The 20192-nt window shown below is 44.1% G+C and overlaps 1 protein-coding gene across 1 annotated transcript in view; it reads right to left on the reverse strand.

Moving 5' to 3' along the window:
* Nucleotides 1-20192, reverse strand: part of LOC115198652 (copine-8) — a 129620-nt gene that overhangs the window by 60549 nt on the left and 48879 nt on the right. Inside the window, exon 6 of the mRNA XM_029760763.1 lies at nucleotides 9161-9237. Coding sequence (XP_029616623.1) covers nucleotides 9161-9237 — 77 coding nt within the window. The remainder of the gene's footprint in view (nucleotides 1-9160; nucleotides 9238-20192) is intronic.

Below are 20192 nucleotides of genomic sequence, written 5' to 3' on the forward strand. Positions count from 1 at the left end.
TGCCTTGTTGCAAACAGGATGCATGTTTGGGAATATTTTTATTCTGTACGGTCTTCCTTCTTTTCACTCTGTCAATTAGGTTAGTATTGTGAAGTAACTACAATGTTGTTGATCCATCCTCAGTTTTGTTCTATCACAGCCATTAAACTCTGTTTTAAAGTCACCATTGGTGAAATCCCTGAGAGGTTTCCTTCCTCTCCTGCAACTGAGTTAGAAAGGACACCTGCGTCTTTGTAGTGACTGGGTGTATTGATACACCATCCAAAGTGTAATAAATAACTTCACCATGCTCAAAGGGATATCGAATGTCTGCTTTATTTTTACCCATCTTCCAATAGGTGCCCATCTTTGTGAGGAATCGAAAACCTCCCTGGACATTGTGGTGTAATCTGTGTTTGAAATGCACTGCTTGACTGAGGGACCTGAAAGATACTTGTATGTGTGGGATACAGAGATGAGCTTGACGCCTTGATAAGTTCCTTTCCTGAGGATGGCTCACCCCTCACAATTCTGGGTGACTTTAACCTCCCTACGTCTACCTTTGACTCATTTCTCTCTGCCTCCTTCTTTCCACTCCTCTCCTCTTTTGGCCTCACCCTCTCACCGTCCCCCCCTACTCACAAGGCAGGCAATACGCTTGACCTCATCTTTACTAGATGCTGTTCTTCTACCAATCTCCCTGCAACTCCCCTCCAAGTCTCCGACCACTACCTTGTATCCTTTTCCCTCTCGCTCTCCTCCAACACTACTCACTCTGCCCCTACTCAGATGGTATTGCGCCGTCGCAACCTTCGCTCTCTCTCTCCTGCTACTCTCTCCTCTTCCATCCTATCATCTCTTCCCTCTGCTCAATCCTTCTCCAACCAATCTCCTGATTCTGCCTCCTCAACCCTCCTCTCCTCCCTTTCTGCACCCTTTGACTCTCTATGTCCCCTGTCCTCCCGGCCGGCTCGGTCCTCCCCTCCTGCTCCGTGGCTTGATGACTCATTGCGAGCTCACAGAACAGGGCTCTGGGCAGCCGAGCGGAAATGGAGGAAAACTAGCCTCACTGCGGACCTTGCATCTTTTCACTCCCTCCTCTCCACATTTTCTTCCTCTGTTTCTGCTGCTAAAGCCACTTTCTACCACTCTAAATTCCAAGCATCTGCCTCTAACCCTAGGAAGCTCTTTGCCACCTTCTCGTCCCTCCTGAATCCTCCTCCCCCTCCCCCCCTCCTCCCTCTCTGCGGACGACTTTGTCAACCATTTTGAAAAGAAGGTTGACGACATCCGATCCTCGTTTGTTAAGTCAAACGACACCGCTGGTCCTGCTCACATTGCCCTACCCTATGCTTTGACCTCTTTCTCCCCTCTCTCTCCAGATGAAATCTTGCGACTTGTGACGGCCGGCCGCCCAACAACCTGCCCGCTTGACCCATTCCCCTCCTCTCTTCTCAGACCATTTCCGGAGACCTTCTCCCTTACCTCACCTCGCTCATCAACTCATCCTTGACCGCTGGCTACGTCCCTTCCGTCTTCAAGAGAGCGAGAGTTGCACCCCTTCTCAAAAAATCTACACTCGATCCCTCCGATGTCAACAACTACAGACCAGTATCCCTTCTTTCTTTCCTCTCCAAAACTCTTGAGCGTGCCGTCCTTGGCCAGCTCTCTTGCTGTCTCTCTCAGAATGACCTTCTTGATCCAAATCAGTCAGGTTTCAAGACTGGGCAATCAACTGAGACTGCTCTTCTCTGTGTCACGGAGGCTCTCCGCACTGCTAAAGCTAACTCTCTCTCCTCTGCTCTCATCCTTCTAGACCTATCTGCTGCCTTTGATACTGTGAACCATCAGATCCTCCTCTCCATCCTCTCCGAGTTGGGCATCTCCGGCGCGGCTCACTCTTGGATTGCGTCCTACCTGACAGGTCGCTCCTACCAGGTGGCATGGCGAGAATCCGGCTCCGCACCACGTGCTCTTCTCTGTGTCCACCACGTGCTCTTCTCTGTGTCACGGAGGCTCTCCGCACTGCTAAAACTAACTCTCTCTCCTCTGCTCTCATCCTTCTAGACCTATCTGCTGCCTTTGATACTGTGAACCATCAGATCCTCCTCTCCACCCTCTCCAAGTTGGGCATCTCCGGAGCGGCTCACTCTTGGATTGCGTCCTACCTGACAGGTCACTCCTACCAGGTGGCATGGCGAGAATCCGCGCTCTCACCACTGGTGTCCCCCAGGGCTCAGTTCTAGGCCTTCTCCTATTCTCGCTATACACCAAGTCACTTGGCTCTGTCATATCCTCACATGGTCTCTCCTATCATTGCTACGCAGACGACACACAATTCATCTTCTCCTTTCCCCCTTCTGATAACCAGGTGGCGAATCACATCTCTGCATGTCTGGCAGACATATCAGTGTGGATGACGGATCACCACCTCAAGCTGAACCTCGGCAAGACGGAGCAGCTCTTCCTCCCGGGGAAGGACTGCCCGTTCCATGATCTTGCCATTACGGTTGACAACTCCATTGTGTCCTCCTCCCAGAGTGCTAAGAGCCTTGGCGTGACCCTGGACAACATCCTGTCGTTCTCCGCTAACATCAAGGCGGTGACCCGATCCTGTAGGTTCATACTCTACAACATTCGCAGAGTATGACCCTGCCTCACACAGGAAGCGGTGCAGGTCCTAATCCAGGCACTTGTAATCTCCCGTCTGGATTACTGCAACTCGCTGTTTGCGGGGCTCCCTGCCTGTGCCATCAAACCCCTACAACTCATCCAGAACGCCGCAGCCCGTCTGGTGTTCAACCTTCCCAAGTTCTCTCACGTCACCCCGCTCCTCCGCACACTCCACTGGCTTCCAGTTGAAGCTCGCATCTGCTACAAGACCATGGTGCTTGCCAACGGAGCTGTGAGGGGAACGGCACCTCCGTACCTTCAGGCTCTGATCAGTCCCTACACCCAAAGAAGGGCACTGCGTTCATCCACCTCTGGCCTACTCGCCTCTCTACCTCTGCGGAAGCACAGTTCCCGCTCAGCCCAGTCAAAACTGTTCGCTGCTGTGGCACCCCAATGGTGGAACAAGCTCCCTCACGACGCCAGGACAGCGGAGTCAATCACCACCTTCCGGAGACGCCTGAAACCCCACCTCTTTAAGGAATACCTGGGATAGGATTAAGTAATCCTTCTAACCCCCCCACCCTCCCCCCCCAAAAATATATAGATGTACTATTGTAAAGTGGTTGTTCCACTGGATATCATAAGGTGAATGCACCAATTTACAAGTCGCTCTGGATAAGAGCGTCTGCTAAATGACGTAAATGTAAAAATGTAAATATAAGGTAGTCATTCAGAAATCATGCTAAACACTATTACTGCACACAGAGTGAGTCCAAGCAACTCATTATGTGACTTGTTAAGCACATTTTTACTCCTGAACTTATTTAGGATTGCATAACAACGGGTTTGAATATTTACTTATTCAAGACATTTCCGTTTTTCATTTTTGTATTAATTTGTAAACATTCCACTTTGACATTATGGGGTATTCTGTGTAGGCCAGTGACACAAAATCTAAATGTAATCAATTTTAAATTCAGGCTGTAACACAACAAAATGTAGAAATTGTCAAAGGGTGTGAATACTTTCTGAAGGTATATATGGGAGAAAGTGTGTTTATTGGTATTTTTTTGTCTTCAGGTCAAGACAATGACCTGGGTCATGTGTCTTACGTGTCAAAGACTGATATGTTGACAATAAACATGAACAAGTAATTGTGTGTGTGGATGTAAATATTTCAGTGTAAATGACAGAAGAGTGACCGCCATGAGAAGTAGATCATGGGTCAGGGTTAAAGTTACGATGTAAAATGGTGAACCAGAGTTATAATTGCGTGTGTTGGTGTACATTCTATAATGATCAGGTGAGTGATGGCACCGGAGGGGATGGCTGCTGTTTTATTGGCTCTTAACCAACCGTGCAATTTTTTTATTTGTTCAAATTGTTTGTAACTTATTTTGCACATAATGTTGCTGCTACCATCTCTTATGACCGAAAAGAGCTTCTGGACATCAGAACTGCGATTACTAACCATGAATTGGACGAATAGTTGTCCCTTAATGAGTCGGACGGGAAGGATATGCTCCAAACACCCGAACAGGCCCTCATGCCCGTCATTCACTGGAGAAAGAAACTAACATTTCACAGAAAGAGATAGGGGTGCCTAGTGAGGATCAGGCGACGAGTGTCTAATCTGCCTTTGCCATTAGTACTGTTAGCTATCGTTCAATCGCTGGAAAATAAATGGGACGAACTGAAAGCATGTTTATCCTACCAACGGGACATTAAAAAATGTAATATCTTATGTTTCATGAGTCGTGGCTGAACGACGACATTAATAACATACAGCAAGCGGGTTATACACTCTATCGGCAGGATAGAACAGCAGCCTCTGGTAAGACACATGGCGGGGGCCTATGCATATTTGTAAACTACAGCTGGTGCACGTTATCTAAGGAAGTCTCGAGGTTTTGCTTGCCTGAGGTAGAGTATCTCATGATAAGCTGTAGACCACACTATCTACCTAGAGAGTTTTCATCTGTATTTTTCGTAGCTGTCTACATACCACCACAGACCGATGCTGACACTAAAACCGCACTCAATGAGCTGTATACCGCCATAAGCAAACAGGAAAACACTCATCCAGAGGCGGCGCTCCTAGTGGCTGGGTACTTTAATGCAGGGAAACTTAAATCAGTTTTACCTAATTTCTATTAGCATGTTAAATGTGCAACCAGAGGGAAAGAAACTCTAGATCACCTTTACTCCACACACAGAGACACATACAAAGCTCTCCCACGTCCTCCATTTGGCAAATCTGACCATAATTCTATCCTCCTGATTCCTGATAACAAGCAAAAATTAAAGCAGGAAGCACCAGTCTATAAAAAAGTGTTCAGATGAAGCAGATGCTAAACTACAGGACTGTTTTGCTAGCACAGACTGGAATATGTTCCGGGATTCTTCCGATGGCTTTGAGGAGTACAGCACATCAGTCACCGACTTCATCAATAAGTGCATTGATTACATCGTCTGTAAGTACATAACCCAACCAGAAGCCATGGATTACAGGCAACTTCCGCACTGAGCTAAAGGGTAGAGCCGCCACTTTCAAGGAGTGGGACTCTAAACCGGAAGCTTATATGAAATCCACCTATGCCCTCCGATGAACCATCAAACAGGTAAAGCATCAATACACGACTAAGACAGAATCGTACTACACCGGCTCCGATGCTTGTCGGATGTGGCAGGGGTTGCAAACGATTACAGACTACAAAAGGGAAGCACAGCCGAGAGCTGCCCAGTAACCCGAGCCTACCAGACGAGCTAAATAACTTCTACGCTCACTTCGAGGCAAGTAACACTGAAACACGCATGAGAGCGTCAACTGTTCCGTACGACTGTGTGATCACGCTCTCCGCAGCCGATGTGAGTAAGACCTTTAAGTGAGTAAGACCTTTAACTTCTTTGGGACAGGGGGCAGTATTTTCACGTTCGGATGAAAAGCGTGCCAGAGTAAACTGCCTGCTACTCAGGCCCAGAAGCTAATATATGCATATTATTAGTAGATTTGGATAGAGAACACGCTGACGTTTCTAAAACTGTTTGAATGATGTCTGTGAGTATAACAAAAGTCATATGGCAGGCAAAAACCTGTCTTCCCTGTGGCTCAGGTGGTAGAGCATGGTGTTTGCAATGCCAGCATGGTGTGTGCAATGCCAGGGTTGTGGGTTTGATTCCCACGGGGGGCCAGTACAAAAAAAAATTTAAAAAATAAAAAATGCATGAAATGAAATGTATGCATTCACTACTGTAAGTCGCTCTGGATAAGAGTGTCTGCTAAAATGACTAAAATGTAAAATGTAAGAAATCCAACCAGGAAGTGGGAAATCTGAGGTTTGTAATTTTTCAAGTGATTGCCTATCCAATATACAGTGTCTGTGGGGTCATATTGCACTTTCTAAGGCTTCCACTAGATGTCAACAGTCTTTAGAATGTTGTTTCAGGCTTCTACTGTGAATGGGGAGAGAATAAGAGCTATTGGAATCAGGTGTCTGGAAAAATGGCATGAGCTCAGTCATGCGTGCTGCCGTGAGAGTGAGCTGAGTTCCTTTTCATTTCTAAAGACAAAGGAATTGTCCGGTTGGAATATTATCGAAGATTTATGATAAAAACATCCTAAAGATTGATTCTATACATCGTTTGACATGTTTCTACGATCTATAATAGAACTTTTTTTACTTTTCGTCTGCTCGCGCATTTTGCATTTGGAATAGTGAACTGAACACACAAACAAAAAGGAGGTATTTGGACATAAATATGGACTTTATCGAAACAAAACAAACATTTATAGTGGAACTGGGATTCCTGGGAGTGGATTCCGATGAAGATGATCAAAGGTAAGTGAATATTTATAATGCTATTTCTGACTTCTGTTGACTCCACAACATGGCGGGTGTCTGTATGGCTTGTTTTGGTGTCTGAGCGCTGTACTCAGATTATTGCATGGTGTGCTTTTCCGTAAAGCTTTTTTGAAATCTGACACAGCAGTTGCATTAAGGAGAAGTGTATCTATAATCCTATGCATAACATTTGTATCTTTTATCATCGTTTATGATGAGTATTTCTGTAAATTTATGTGCTCATTCACCGGTAGTTTTGGAGGCAAAACATTTCTGAACATTGCGCGCTGTATGTAAATGTTTTTTTTTAAATTTAAATATGAACTTTATCGAGCAAAACATACATGTATTGTGTAACATTGAGTCCTGGGAGTGTCATCTGAGGAAGATCGTCAAAGGTTAGTGATTCATTTTAGCTGTATTTCTGGTTTTTGTGACGCCTCTCCTTGCTTGAAAAAGTGTGGTTTATCTTGTCTAGGTGCTGTCCTAACATAATCTAATGGTATGCTTTCGCTGTAAAGCCTTTTTGAAATCGGACACTGTGGTTGGATTAACGAGAAGTGTATCTTTAAAATGGTGTATAATACTTGTATGTTTGAGAAATTTGAATTATGAGATTTTGTTGTTTTGAGTTTGGCGCCCTGCTATTTCATTGGCTGTTGGCTAGGGGTTCCGCTGGCGGAATGGGGTTCCGCTAGCGGAACGTCTTTCCTCAACAGGTTAAACAGGTCAACATTCACAAGGCCACAGGGCCAGATGGATTACCAGGACGTGTACTCCGAACATGCGCCGACCAACTGGCAAGTGTCTTCATGGACATTTTCAACCTCTCCCTGTCGGAGTCTGTAATACCAACATGTTTCAAGCAGACCACCATAGCCCCTGTCCCCAAGAACACTAAGGTAACCTGCCTAAATGACTACTGACCTGTAGCACTCACATCTGTAGTCATGAAATGCTTTGAAAGGCTGGTCATTGCTCACATCAACACCATTATCCCAGAAACCCTAGACCAACTCCAATTTGCATACAACACCAACAAATCCACAGTTGATGCAATCTCTATTGCACTCCACACTTCCCTTTCACACCTGGACAAAAGGAACACCTATGTGAGGCTGTTATTCATTGACTACAGCTCACCATTCAACACCACAGTGCCCTCAAAGCTCATCATTCAGCTAAGGACCCTGGGACTTAACACCTCCCTCTGCAACTGGATCTTGGACTTCCTGACGGGCTGCCCCCAGGTGGTAAGGGTAGGTAACAACACATCCGCCACGCTGATCCTCAACAAGGGGGCCCCTCAGGGGTGCGTGCTCAGTCTCCTCCTGTACTCCCTGTTCACTCATGACTGCACGGACAGGCACGACTCCAACACCATCATTAAGTTTGCTGATGACCCAATAGTGGTAGGCCTGATCACCGACAACGATGAGACAGCATATAGGGAGGAGGTCAGAGACCTGACTGTGTGGTGCAAGGACAACAACCTCTCCTGCAATGCGATCAAGACAAAGGAGATGATTGTGGACTACATGAAAAGGATGACCGAGCACGCCCCCATTCTCATCTACGGGGCTGTAGTAGAGCAGGTTGACAGTTCAAGTTCCTTGGTGTCCACATCACCAACAAACTAACATTGTCCAAGCACACCAAGACAGTCGTGAAGAGGGCACGACTAAACCTGTTCCCCCTCAGGAGACTGAAAAGATTTGGCATGGGTCCTCAGATCCTCAAAAGTTTTTACAGCTGCTCCATCGAGAGCATCCTGACGGGTTGCATCACTGCCTGGTATGGCAACTGCTCGGCCTCCGACCGCAAGGCACTACAGAGGGTAGTGCGTACGGCCCAGTACATCACTGAGGCCAAGCTTCCTGCCATCCAGGACCTCTATACCAAGTGGTGTCAGAGGAAGACTCCAGCCACCCTAGTCATAGACTGTTCTCTCTGCTAACGCACGGCATGCGGTAGCGGAGCGCCAAGTTTAGGTTCAAGAGGCTTCTAAACAGCTTCTACCCCCAAGCCATAAGACTCCTGAACATTGAATCAAATGGCTACCCAGACTATTTGCATTGCCCCAACCACCCTCTTCTACACTGCTACTACTCTCTGTTATTATCTATGCATAGTCACTTTAATAACTCTACCTACATGTACATATTACCTCAATTACCTCGACACCGGTGCCCCCCGCACATTGACTCTGTACCGGTACCCCCTGTATATAGCCCCGCTATTGTTATTTACTGCTGCTCTTTAATTATTTGTTATTCTTATCTCTTTCTTTTTTTGGGGGGGGGATTTTCTTAAAACTGCATTGTTGGTTAAGGGCTTGTAAATAAGTTGTATTCGGCGCATGTGACATATAACATGTGATTTGTTTTGAGTGAATGCCATAAGAACTGGGTCAGGGTTAGCCTGCATATAGAATCTTTATAGAATCTTTTTTATTTTGTTGCCAATTACGCCGTTTAGCAGACTTTTTTTAAAAGCGAGAGTCATGCATGTATACATTTAACATACGGGTGGTCCCGGGAATTAAACCCACTATCCTGGTGACATGCTCTACCAACTGAGCTACAAAGGACCATACTGTCTATGGGTTTGAGGTGTGAGTGTAGTGATGTTGTATAGCATGGAGTTTTGAGGTTAGAGTGAAACTGTATAATAGGGGTCAGAGGTTAGAGGTAATTGGTTTAAAATCGAGGAAAAGAGGTACTCACACAATAGGTTTCTCCAGACGGCTGCCCAGCGATCCCACCACCTCTCCCAACGTACAGAACGCCTGGCCAAGGAAGTCCTACAGAAACAGAGACAGAGATACGAGTTATATATATATATATATATATTTGGGCACATTCTGGTGAAGTGGAAGATATAGGAGACACACACACACGCATGCATGGGTGCACACATCCACACAAACCACACACAGCGGACTCCCATCCCATACTGCGCAAAGAATACTCTTTATGAAACATGACATTGACATTAACACAATGAATCACATGTTGGGGGATGGGGGAAGGAGAAGCCTTGTGATTCTATTAGCCAGTGTCTGGATAAACACCAACACTTCATAATGGAATCTCACTGTGGTCTTCTCTGACCACAATGTCTAGTATAAGCAGTGTGTGCTGTATAATCCCTATAGGCTTTATCGCCCAGTTATTTCCAGCATGCTCCAGCAGCCAGACCTGGGTTCAAATACTATTTGAAATACTTTAAGTATTTGCTCTAGCCTGCCTGGGTTACCAAATGGTCAGTTTATCAGTTTTAGGACTATTGTATTGATTCCATTGCGCCAAGAAAACGCAACCAAGCCTAGATAAAGTATTTGAAAAGACTTCAAATAGTATTCGAACCCAGGTCTGATTTCCACCCAGCTCCACTACCACACCTGCTCTGCTTGCTTGCCTGCCTGCCTGCCTGCCTGTCTGTCTATCTGCCTCTCACATGTTAACACAGTAAAGGTTTATCTCCAGTGGAATTCCCCAGAGGGCTGGTCAGGGCTGGCTAAGCAGCCTCTAAAACTGCCAAGTGTGTCATTCCCAGCCTGAGATTATTGATTTCACCCCCTGTTTATATGCCTTATCGAGGAAGGGAGAAAAGGAGAGAGACAGTGAGAGCAAGAGCAAGAGCGAGAGAGATTGGGGGCAGAGGGAAGGAGAGAGAGAGGGATAGAGAATGTTTCCAGCGTGAACGTCTGTGAAATTGGGAGAGACAGTTCCAGAATGGAGGACCAGTGAAAAAAGCCTTGTGACTAAGAGTATGTGTGTGTGCACAGTATGTGTGTGCTAGGGTCCCTGGTTGCGTACCTTTAAGGATAAAAAAATGTAACTGCAACGCTAACGCAACGTGTTTTACACAATACGACAGGCAGTGGACCAGGGGATATGGGCTTTATTATAGCGTTACTATTGTGCCAACACCAACAGGTAGAGGAGCATCTCTTGTACTCCCCACATTGAATTGTGCACGTCATCCACCAAATCTTTGTGGAAAAACGGCAGTTATTTTCCATGACTGCATACTATTGATGGCAAAGGTGATTGGCCCACATCACAGTGACCACTCCCCCTTTTATCCTTTCACCATGGAAACTTTTACACACTGCTCACTATGTGCACATTGCTAGAATGCTAGTCTAAAACGTTACCCAACAGATTATCAGCCACATTAGTCAGGTAATGGTAAATAAAGCTATGCATGACACATGCCATGTGACAAGCCAACATGTGAAGGCTGTCCAAATAACAGAAAAGGTATCCCTTAAGGTCAAACATGTAATAACTCGTTCTCATGTTCTCATTGTTTGACCTTCATCCTTAAGCGGTTGTTTGCCAAACAAAGTCTAAACAGAACATTTCCCTGCAATGTGAGCAGACCGGTTTTTCCAAATTGCCAAAGCAAACACAGGAGAGAGCAAAGTCTGAAACGTGACTAAGATAAGATAGGACAGGGATAGAAATGCTATATGAATCTAGTCAATCCTAGAGATAAGAGGAACATGAGCATTTTGCTAATAGCAGGCTGAGCTTATGGTGATCATTAGGTAAGATAATGCCATGATTATGTAGGATAATGCTTTCAGTCCAGTGAGTCCAATGTAATCAATGTCATTTGAGACCATATTTAGCAATATGAGGTGGTTTAGAAAGGCAGCATCACAAATCCTGATTGGTATGGATGGTGTTCTGAAGGGTCATTCCAAAAAAATGCTCTAATTAACCTCTGGACATGCCCCCTCTACTGCCAACTCACCACACCTGAACTCACTCTAACAATCACCATTTCTCTCCTTTCCTCAGCTATAAATGCAGTTTGTTCCCATTTCCATGTGTCCTTTTGTTGTGCGTCCCTAAGTTTAAATAAGTGCCTTTTAACCTCTTATTTGTAGGGGGCAGTATTTTCACGTTCGGATGAAATACGTGCCCATATTAAACTGCCTCCTACTCAAACTCAGAAGCTAGGATATGCAAATTATTAGTGGATTTGGATAGAAAACACTCTGAAGTTTCTAAAACTGTTTGAATGATGTCTGTGAGTATAACAGAACTCATATGGCAGGTAAAAACCTGACGAAAAATCCTACCAGGAAGTGGAAATCTGATGCGTGGACTCTTTTCAAGTCATTGCCTATCGAACACACAGTGACTCAGTAATCATTGTGCACTTCCTAAGGCTTCCACTAGATGTCAACAGTCTTTAGAAAGTTGTTTGAGGCGTCTATGATGAACAGAGACCGAACAAAAAGGCTGGGAAGTTGGTGACCCAGGGAAGGACATCAGTTCATTGGCGCACGTTCACGTGAGGAGGTAGCTGTGTTCCAAAATGTTTTTCCAGGAACTGGAATCGTCCGGTTGGAATATTCCTGAATTTTCACGTTCTAAAGGCCATAAAGATTGATGTTTTACAACGTTTGACATGTTTGAACAAACATAAATAGATTTTTTTTTTAACTTTTCGTTGTGACATTTTCCGCGCACTTCCTACATTTGGAGTAGCTGAACTGAACGCGCGAACAACAAGGAGCTATTTGGACATAAATTATGGAGTTTATCGAACAAAACAACATTTGTTGTGGGCCTGGGATTCCTGGAAGTGCCTTCTGATGAAGATCATCAAAGGTAAGTGAATATTTCGAATGCTATTTAATATTTTAGATGACTCCAAAATGACGGCTATCTGTATTGCCTAGTGTATTTTTCTGAGCGCAGTAAAGTTATTTTGAAATCTGTCAATGCGGTTGTATAAAGGAGATGTTCATCTATAATTCTTTGAATGACAGTTTAATATTTTATCAACGTTTATGACGAGTATTTTTGTAAATTGTTGTGCTGGTCACCGGCAGTATTTGAGGGAAAATATTTTCTGAATGTCACGTGCCAATGTAAAATGCTGTTTTTAGATATAAATATGAACTTTATCGAACAAAAAGTGCATGTATTGTGTAACATGATGTCCTAGGAGTGTCATCTGAGGAAGATCGTCAAAGGTTAGTGCTTCATTTAGCTGTGTTTTGGGTATTTGTGATGCATGCTAGTTGCTTGAAAATGGCTATGTGGTTATTTGTGTCTATGTACTCTCCTAACATAATCTAATGTTTTGCTTTCGCTGTAAAGTGTATCTATAAAATGGTGTAAAATAGTCCTATGTTTGAGAAATTGAAATTATTATATTTGTGGTTTTGAATCTGGCGCTCTGATTTTTCACTGGCTATTGTCAAACTCAGTCCCGGTTACGGGATTGTTGTCGTAAGAACGTGTTATTGGAGATTATATAATGCTAACTTTGCCAACTTCCTAGCCTGTATATACTGCATATCTAATTATGAATCTATCTATCTATCTAGCTACACCATATATACTTTTTGTCATGTAGTGTACTTTTGTATGTGGACACCTGCTCGTCGAACACCTCCTTTCCAAAATCATGGGCATTAATATGGAGTTGGTCACCCCTTTGCTGTTAAAACCACCTTCTTTCTTCTGGGAAGACTTTCCACTAGAAGTTGGAACAGTGCTGCGGGGACTTGCTCCCATTCAGCCACAAGAGCATTAGTGAGGTCGGGCAATGGTGTTGGGCGATTAGGCAAGGCTCGCAGTCGGCGTTCCAATTCATCCCATGAAACAGGAAAGGGCCTTCCCCAAACTGTTGCCACAAAGTTGGAAGCACAGAATCTAATTGTATGTTGTAGTGTTAAGATTTCCCTTCACTGCCTAGCCCGAACCATGAAAAACAGCCCCAGACCACAATTTCTCCTCCACCAAACTTTACAGTTGGCACTATGCATTGGGGCAGGTAGCATTCTCTTGACATCCGCCAAAATCAGATTTGTAAGTCGGACTGACAGATGGTGAAGCGTGATTCAGCACCCCAGCTGACGCTTGGCATTGCACATGGTGATCTTAGGCTTGTGCGTGGCTGCTCGGCCAAGGAAACCGATTTCATGAAGCTCCCGACAAACAGTTATTGTACTGATGTTGCTTCCAGAGGCAGTTTGGAACTTGGTAGTGAGTGTTGTAACCGAGGACAGACGCTTTAGCAATCAGCGGTCGATGGACATTGCATGGCTGTGTGCATGGCTGTGTGGTCAGATGACGCAGATGCTAAGCTACAGGAATGTTTTGCTTGCACAGACTGGAATATGGTCTGGGATTCATCCAATGGCATTGAGGAGTATATCACATCAGTCACTGACTTCATCAATAAGGGCATCGATGACGTTGTCCCCACAGTGACCGTACGTACATACCCCAACCAGAAAAAATGGATTACAGGCAACTATCCACACTGAGCTAAATGGTAGAGCTGCCGCTTTCAATTAGCGGGACTCTAACCCGGAAGCTTAGAAGAAATCCCGCTATGATCGATCCTACTACACCGGCTCTGACGCTCGTCGGATGTGGCAGGGCTTGCAAACTATTATGGACTACAAAGAGAAACCCAACAGCAAGCTGCCCAGTGACACGAGCCTACCAGACAAGCAAAATTAATTCTATGCAAGCAACACTGAAGCATGCATGAGAGCACCAGCTGTTCCGGAGGACAGTGTGATCATGCTTTCCATAGCCAATGTGAGTATGACCTTTAAGCATGTCAACATTAACAAGGTCACGGGGCCAGATGGATTACCAGGACGTGTACATAGAGAATGCGCTGACCAACCGGAAAGTGTCTTCAACGACATTTTCAAACTGTCCCTGACAGAGTCTGTAATACCTACATGTTTCAAGCAGACCACGGGGCCAGATGGATTACCAGGACGTGTACATAGAGAATGCGCTGACCAACCGGAAAGTGTCTTCAACGACATTTTCAAACTGTCCCTGACAGAGTCTGTAATACCTACATGTTTCAAGCAGACCACCTGTGCTATAAAATGCCAAGGTAACCAGCCTAAATGACTACCGACACTTCTGTAGCCATGAAGTCCTTTCAAAGGCTGGTCATGGCTCACAACAACACCATAATCTCTAAAACCCTAGACCCAATTCAATTTGCATATCATCCCAACAGATCCACAGATGATGCAATCTCTATTGCACTCCACACTGCCCTTTCCCACCTGGACAAAAGGAACATCTACATGAGAATGCTGTTCAGTGACTACAGCTCGGGGCGGCAGGTAGCCAAGTGGTTAGAGCGTTGGGCCAGTAACCGAAAGGTTGCTAGATCAAATCCCCGAGCTGACAAGGTAAAAATCTGTCGTTCTGCCCCTGAACAAGGCAGTTAAACCACTGTTCCTAAGCCGTCATTGTAAATAAGAATTTGTTCTTAACTGACTTGCCTAGTTAAACAAATAAAACATTTTTTAAAAGCTCAGCGTTCAGCCCAGCTAAGGACCCTGGGACTAAACACCTCCCTCTGCAACTGGATCCTGGACTTCCTGACGAGCCGCCCCCAGGTTCCTTTTGACCAGGTGGGAAAGGGCAACAACACATCTGACACGTTGATCCTCAACACGGGAGCCCCTTAGGGGTGCGTGCTTATTCCCCTCCTTTACTCCCTGTTCACCCACGACTGCATGGCCAAGCACGATTCCAACACCATCAATAAGTTTGCCGACGACACAACGGTGGTAGGCCTGATCACCGACAATGACAAGACAGTGGGGTGCCAGGACAACAACCTCTCCCTCAACGTGATCAAGACAAAGGAACTAATCGTAGACTAAAGGAAAAGGAGGGCCGAGTATGCCCCCATTCACATCAACAGGGCTGTAATGGAGCAAGTCGAGAGATTCAAGTTCCTTGGTGTCCACATCACCAACAAACTATCACGGTCCAAACACACCAAGACAGTCCTGTAGAGGGCACGACAATGCCTAATCCCCCTCAGGAAACTGAAAAGATTTGGCATGGGTCCTCAGATCCTCAAAAAGTTATTTAGCTGCACCATTGAGAGAATACGGACTGGTTGCATCACCGCCTGGTATGGCAACTGCTCGGCATCCAATCGCAAGACGCTACAGAGGGTAGTGCGTACATCCCAACACATCACTGTGGCCAAGCTTCCTGCCATCCAGGACCTCAATACCAGGCGGTGTAAGAGGAAGGCCCTAAGAATTGTCAAAGGCTCCAGCCACCTAGTCATAAACTGTTCTCTCTGCTACAACACGGCAAGTGGTACAGGAACGCCAAGTCTACGTCCAAAAGGCTCCTTAACAGCTTCTACCCCAAGCCATAAGCCATGAACAGTTAATAAAATGGCTACCTGGACAATTTGCATTGACCACCCCCTTTTTTTAACGCTGCTGCTACTCACTGTTTATTATCTATGCATATTCACTTTACCCCTACCGACATGTACATATTACCTCTACAACTAACCTGTACCCCCAAACATTTACTCGGTACCAGTACCCCCTGTATGTAGCCTCGTTATTGTTATTTTATTGTGTTACTTTTATTCACTTTAGTTTAAGTCGTAAAAATATTTTCTTAACTTGCATTGTTCTTAACAGCATTGTTCATTAAGAGCTTGTAACTAAGCATTTCACGCTAAGGCCTGTTCAACTTTCCCTCAAAACAAATCCAGCACAGAGCAAATTTCAGGTCGGCTGAGCACAACTTCAACGTTGTGAAAATTCTGTGCAACTTCCAACGTGCATTTACTGTGAACACTGAAGCTGTACCCGCTTTAAGTTACAGTGGCCAAGTAGGCTACATTCCATGAGACTTTGGAAAAAAACATGCAGGGCTTGACAACCTGTTAATCTACTTGTCCTTCAGACAAGGAGGTGATTGAAAATGTTGTGTTGTTTGATGCAAGAAACCCCTTTACAAAATAAAATGTTTTATTATTCCCATACCATTATTACAGAGAATCAAACGAATTATTCTACCATCTGCCTATTGGGAACTTAGATATTCAAGCCTGTCTCAAAATACAACACTGCCCCTTTAAGACAAAAAAAAGCTCTTCACCTGACTTGATTTTCAAAGATGTCTAGAAATGTATACGTGTTGTGCTCTTGTAGGAAGCAATCACTCCCCTATTGCTGACTACAAATGATCTATACCTGGGCTAATAACTAACTAGCAAAGGATATGAAAAAAATGTGCACACGTGGCTACATGCAGCTCTCGCTTTGATCTCAGAACAAGCGCATCTACTCACGACCGCTCATGCTGTAAACACAGTCCAGTTCAAAGTAAATGGCACAGATCCATATATGGCAACGGTCTATTTGCATATTGGCCTACTGCAACTCCAATTATTTATGCCGCACTGGTCTGTGTGGAGTAAGGGCTGAGTAATGCATGTCAATGCAATAGAATCTTACTCCGATGCGTTCTGCCTAACACAAAATCTCTTCTATAGTTTGTTTGGTTTCAGTATATTGCATTGAATGTTGCTAATATTGTGCTAATTCGATCACAAATGCCACAGTAAAGGGAAAAGCGGGGTACATAGTCATTGTCCAACAATGTATTCTACGAAATGTGTCTTCTGCATTTAACCCAACCCCTCTGAATCAGAGAGGTGCGGGGGTTGACAACCGAAACGTTGATAGTGTTAACAAGGAAAATTCTAGAACATTGGTCACCAACCTTTACTGAGTCAAGATCACTTTGAGTTAAAATGCAAGCAGAGATCTACCGCTCAGATTTTTTTTTTTACATGAAAAACATAAGCCTTTTAAAAACAATACTGTAGCAATGAGGTTTGTGCAGTAAGCTATAGGCCCAATACATTATCACCGCATATTTGCTTTGCTTGAATTGCCCTGCCAAGGCATTGTTGTTTGGGCCATGATTTGATTTGATTTTTGAGGTAGGCTTTATGATCACACCAGTAATAGATCCGTTGTTCTATTACTTGTGAAGCACAGCTGAGTGAGCATACATTTAAATAATCTACTTTTTAATAATTTTGGGGGGGCTGCATCTGAAGGTCAGTCTCAGCGGAGAGAGAGCAGCAGACTGAGGGTCTGCCTCTTAACATCCCTCCACTCTCCCTTTCCTCCACTGACACTGACCAAAATGGGACACCGTCTTCCTGTTGATGGCAAAACTCAAGTCGCCCATGCATTATTTATGCCTCATGCACAAATTCATGTTGTTACTCCTATGAACAGAGAAAGTGAAATATTCCCTGAAAAGACCCAAGCCGCTAATAATAACAACAACGCAAGCCTATAGATACTTTCCTACTCATTCATTACTGCTGCAGTGCTGTGTGGCAATAGGAAGAATGTGCATTTTATGGCTTATAAAAGTGTTGAATACAAAGTGTTCACAGTGCTGAGTAAGAATTGAAACATAAAAACAGCATCTCTGGCGATCGACTAGGAATGCCTTGGAGATCGACAGGTCGATCGTAATCGACGGGTTGGTGACCACTGCTCTAGAAAGTTGGGTGAAGTGTTTCTCGTGTTTCTCACTGTGGGCTGATATTTCTGCAAGACAGTCCTGGGGGAGCTGCACGGCAGTTTCAGGGATATGGCGCGCAGCTTAGAGGGAACATGGCACCTGTTGTATTGGGCGCATGTGAGAAATACAATTTGGTTTGATTTTGGAATGAGATGTTCGAGCAGGTGTCCACTTACTTTTGGTCATATAATGTGTGTTGAAATTTCCCGGATTGACTGACCTTCATGTCTTAAAGTAATGATGGACTGTTGTTTGTTTTTGTTTATCTGAGCTGTTCTTGCCAAAATATGGACTTGATCTTTTACCAAATAGAGCTATTTTCTGTATACCAACCCTACCTTGTCACAGCACAACTGATAGGCTCAAACACATTAAGGAAAGAAATTCCACAAATGAACTTTTAACCTGTTTGGGATAGGGGGCAGTATTTTCACGGCCAGATAAAAAACGTACCTGATTTAATCTGGTTACTACTCCTGCCCAGAAACTAGAATACGCATATAATTAGTAGATTTGGATAGAAAACACTCTAAAGTTTCTAAAACTGTTTGAATGGTGTCTGTGAGTATAACATAACTCATATGGCAGGCCAAAACCTGAGAAGATTCTATACAGGAAGTGCCCTGTCTGACAATTTCTTCTCCTTCTAGGGCATCTCTATCAAAAATACAGCATCTCTGCTGTAACGTGACATTTTCTAAGGCTTTCATTGGCTCTCAGAAGGTGCCAGAAGTGGAATGAGAGCTCTCCAGTCTCTGGGCGAAAAACAGCAGGGGTTTTTGTGAGTGGTCCTTCTGAGAACAATGACACCGAGGCGCGCGTCCACGAGACGACTCCATTTTTTTCTTTCAGTGTTTGAATGAACACCACGTCGCCCGTTTGGAATATTATCGCTATTTTACGAGAAATAGCATAAAAATGTATTTTAAACAGCGTTTGACATGCTTCGAAGTACGGTAATGGAATATTTTGATTTTTTTGGTCACGAAATGCGCCGGCACGTCACCCTTCGGATAGTGACTTGAACGCACGAACAAAACGGAGCTATTTGGATATAACTATGGATTATTTCGAACCAAAACAACATTTGTTGTTGAAGTAGAAGTCCTGGGAGTGCATTCTGACGAAGAACAGCAAAGGTAATCCAATTTTTCTTATAGTAAATCTGAGTTTGGAAGGGCCAAACTTGGTGGGTGTCAAATTAGCTAGCCGTGATGGCCGGGCTATCTACTCAGAATATTGCAAAATGTGCTTTCACCGAAAAGCTATTTTAAAATCTGACACCGCGATTGCATAAAGGAGTTCTGTATCTATAATTCTTAAAATAATTGTTATGTTTTTTGTGAACGTTTATCGTGAGTAATTTAGTAAATTCACCGGAAGTTTGCGGTGGGTATGCTAGTTCTGAACATCACATCCTAATGTAAAAAGCTGTTTTTTGATATAAATATGTTTGTGTGTTTAACACTTATTTAACACTTATTTGGTTACTACATGATAGCATGTGCTATTTCATAGTTTTGATGTCTTCACTATTATTCTACAATGTAGAAAATAGTAAAAAAAAAAAAAAAAAACCTTCAATGAGTAGGTGTGTCCAAACATTTTACTGGTACTGTATCACACACACACACACACACACACACACACACACACGGAAAGTGTTCAGACCCCTTGACTTTTTCCACATTTTGTCACGTTACAGCCTTATTTTAAAATGGATTAAATAGATTTTTTTCACCCCACATAAATCGAAACACAATACCCCATAATGGCAAAGCAAAAACTGTTTTTTATATATTTTTTGCAATTGTATTAAAAATAAAAAAGGCAAATATCACATTTACATAAGTAAACAGACCCTCTACCCAATACTTGTTGAAGCACCTTTGGCAGCGATTACAGCCTCGAGTCTTCTTGTGTATGACGCTACAAGCTTGGCACACCTGTTTTTGGGAAGTTTCTCCCATTCTTCTCTGCAGATCCTCTCAAGCTCTATCAGGTTGGATGTTGAGTGTCAGGTGTGTTAGAGTTGTGCTGGTACGAAAGCCTGCACACATGCGGCCCTTGCTCTAGGACTATTTCCATTCAACTTATTTTAATTCAGTCACTGAACAGGTGTCCAAGGCGAAAGTACAGAACTCAAACTCCTTGGGGGGAGCTAGCAGACAGAGATACATTTGTGGAATAGAGTGGTGCGCAGAAGAGAGAAAGGGACCACATGAATGAGCAATTCCCAGAGCGTGTGACAGGCACAGATGGGGTCCTTGTGGTAAGACTGCAGTGGGTAATATGCATCTCTTATTCTAGATTTTATAAGAACAGATAAGATCAAAATAGATCCCATCGGAACGTGTGTGTGTGTGTGTGTGTG

The sequence above is a fragment of the Salmo trutta genome, chromosome 8, assembly GCF_901001165.1.
Source record: "Salmo trutta chromosome 8, fSalTru1.1, whole genome shotgun sequence".
NCBI classification, from domain to species: Eukaryota; Metazoa; Chordata; class Actinopteri; order Salmoniformes; family Salmonidae; genus Salmo; species Salmo trutta.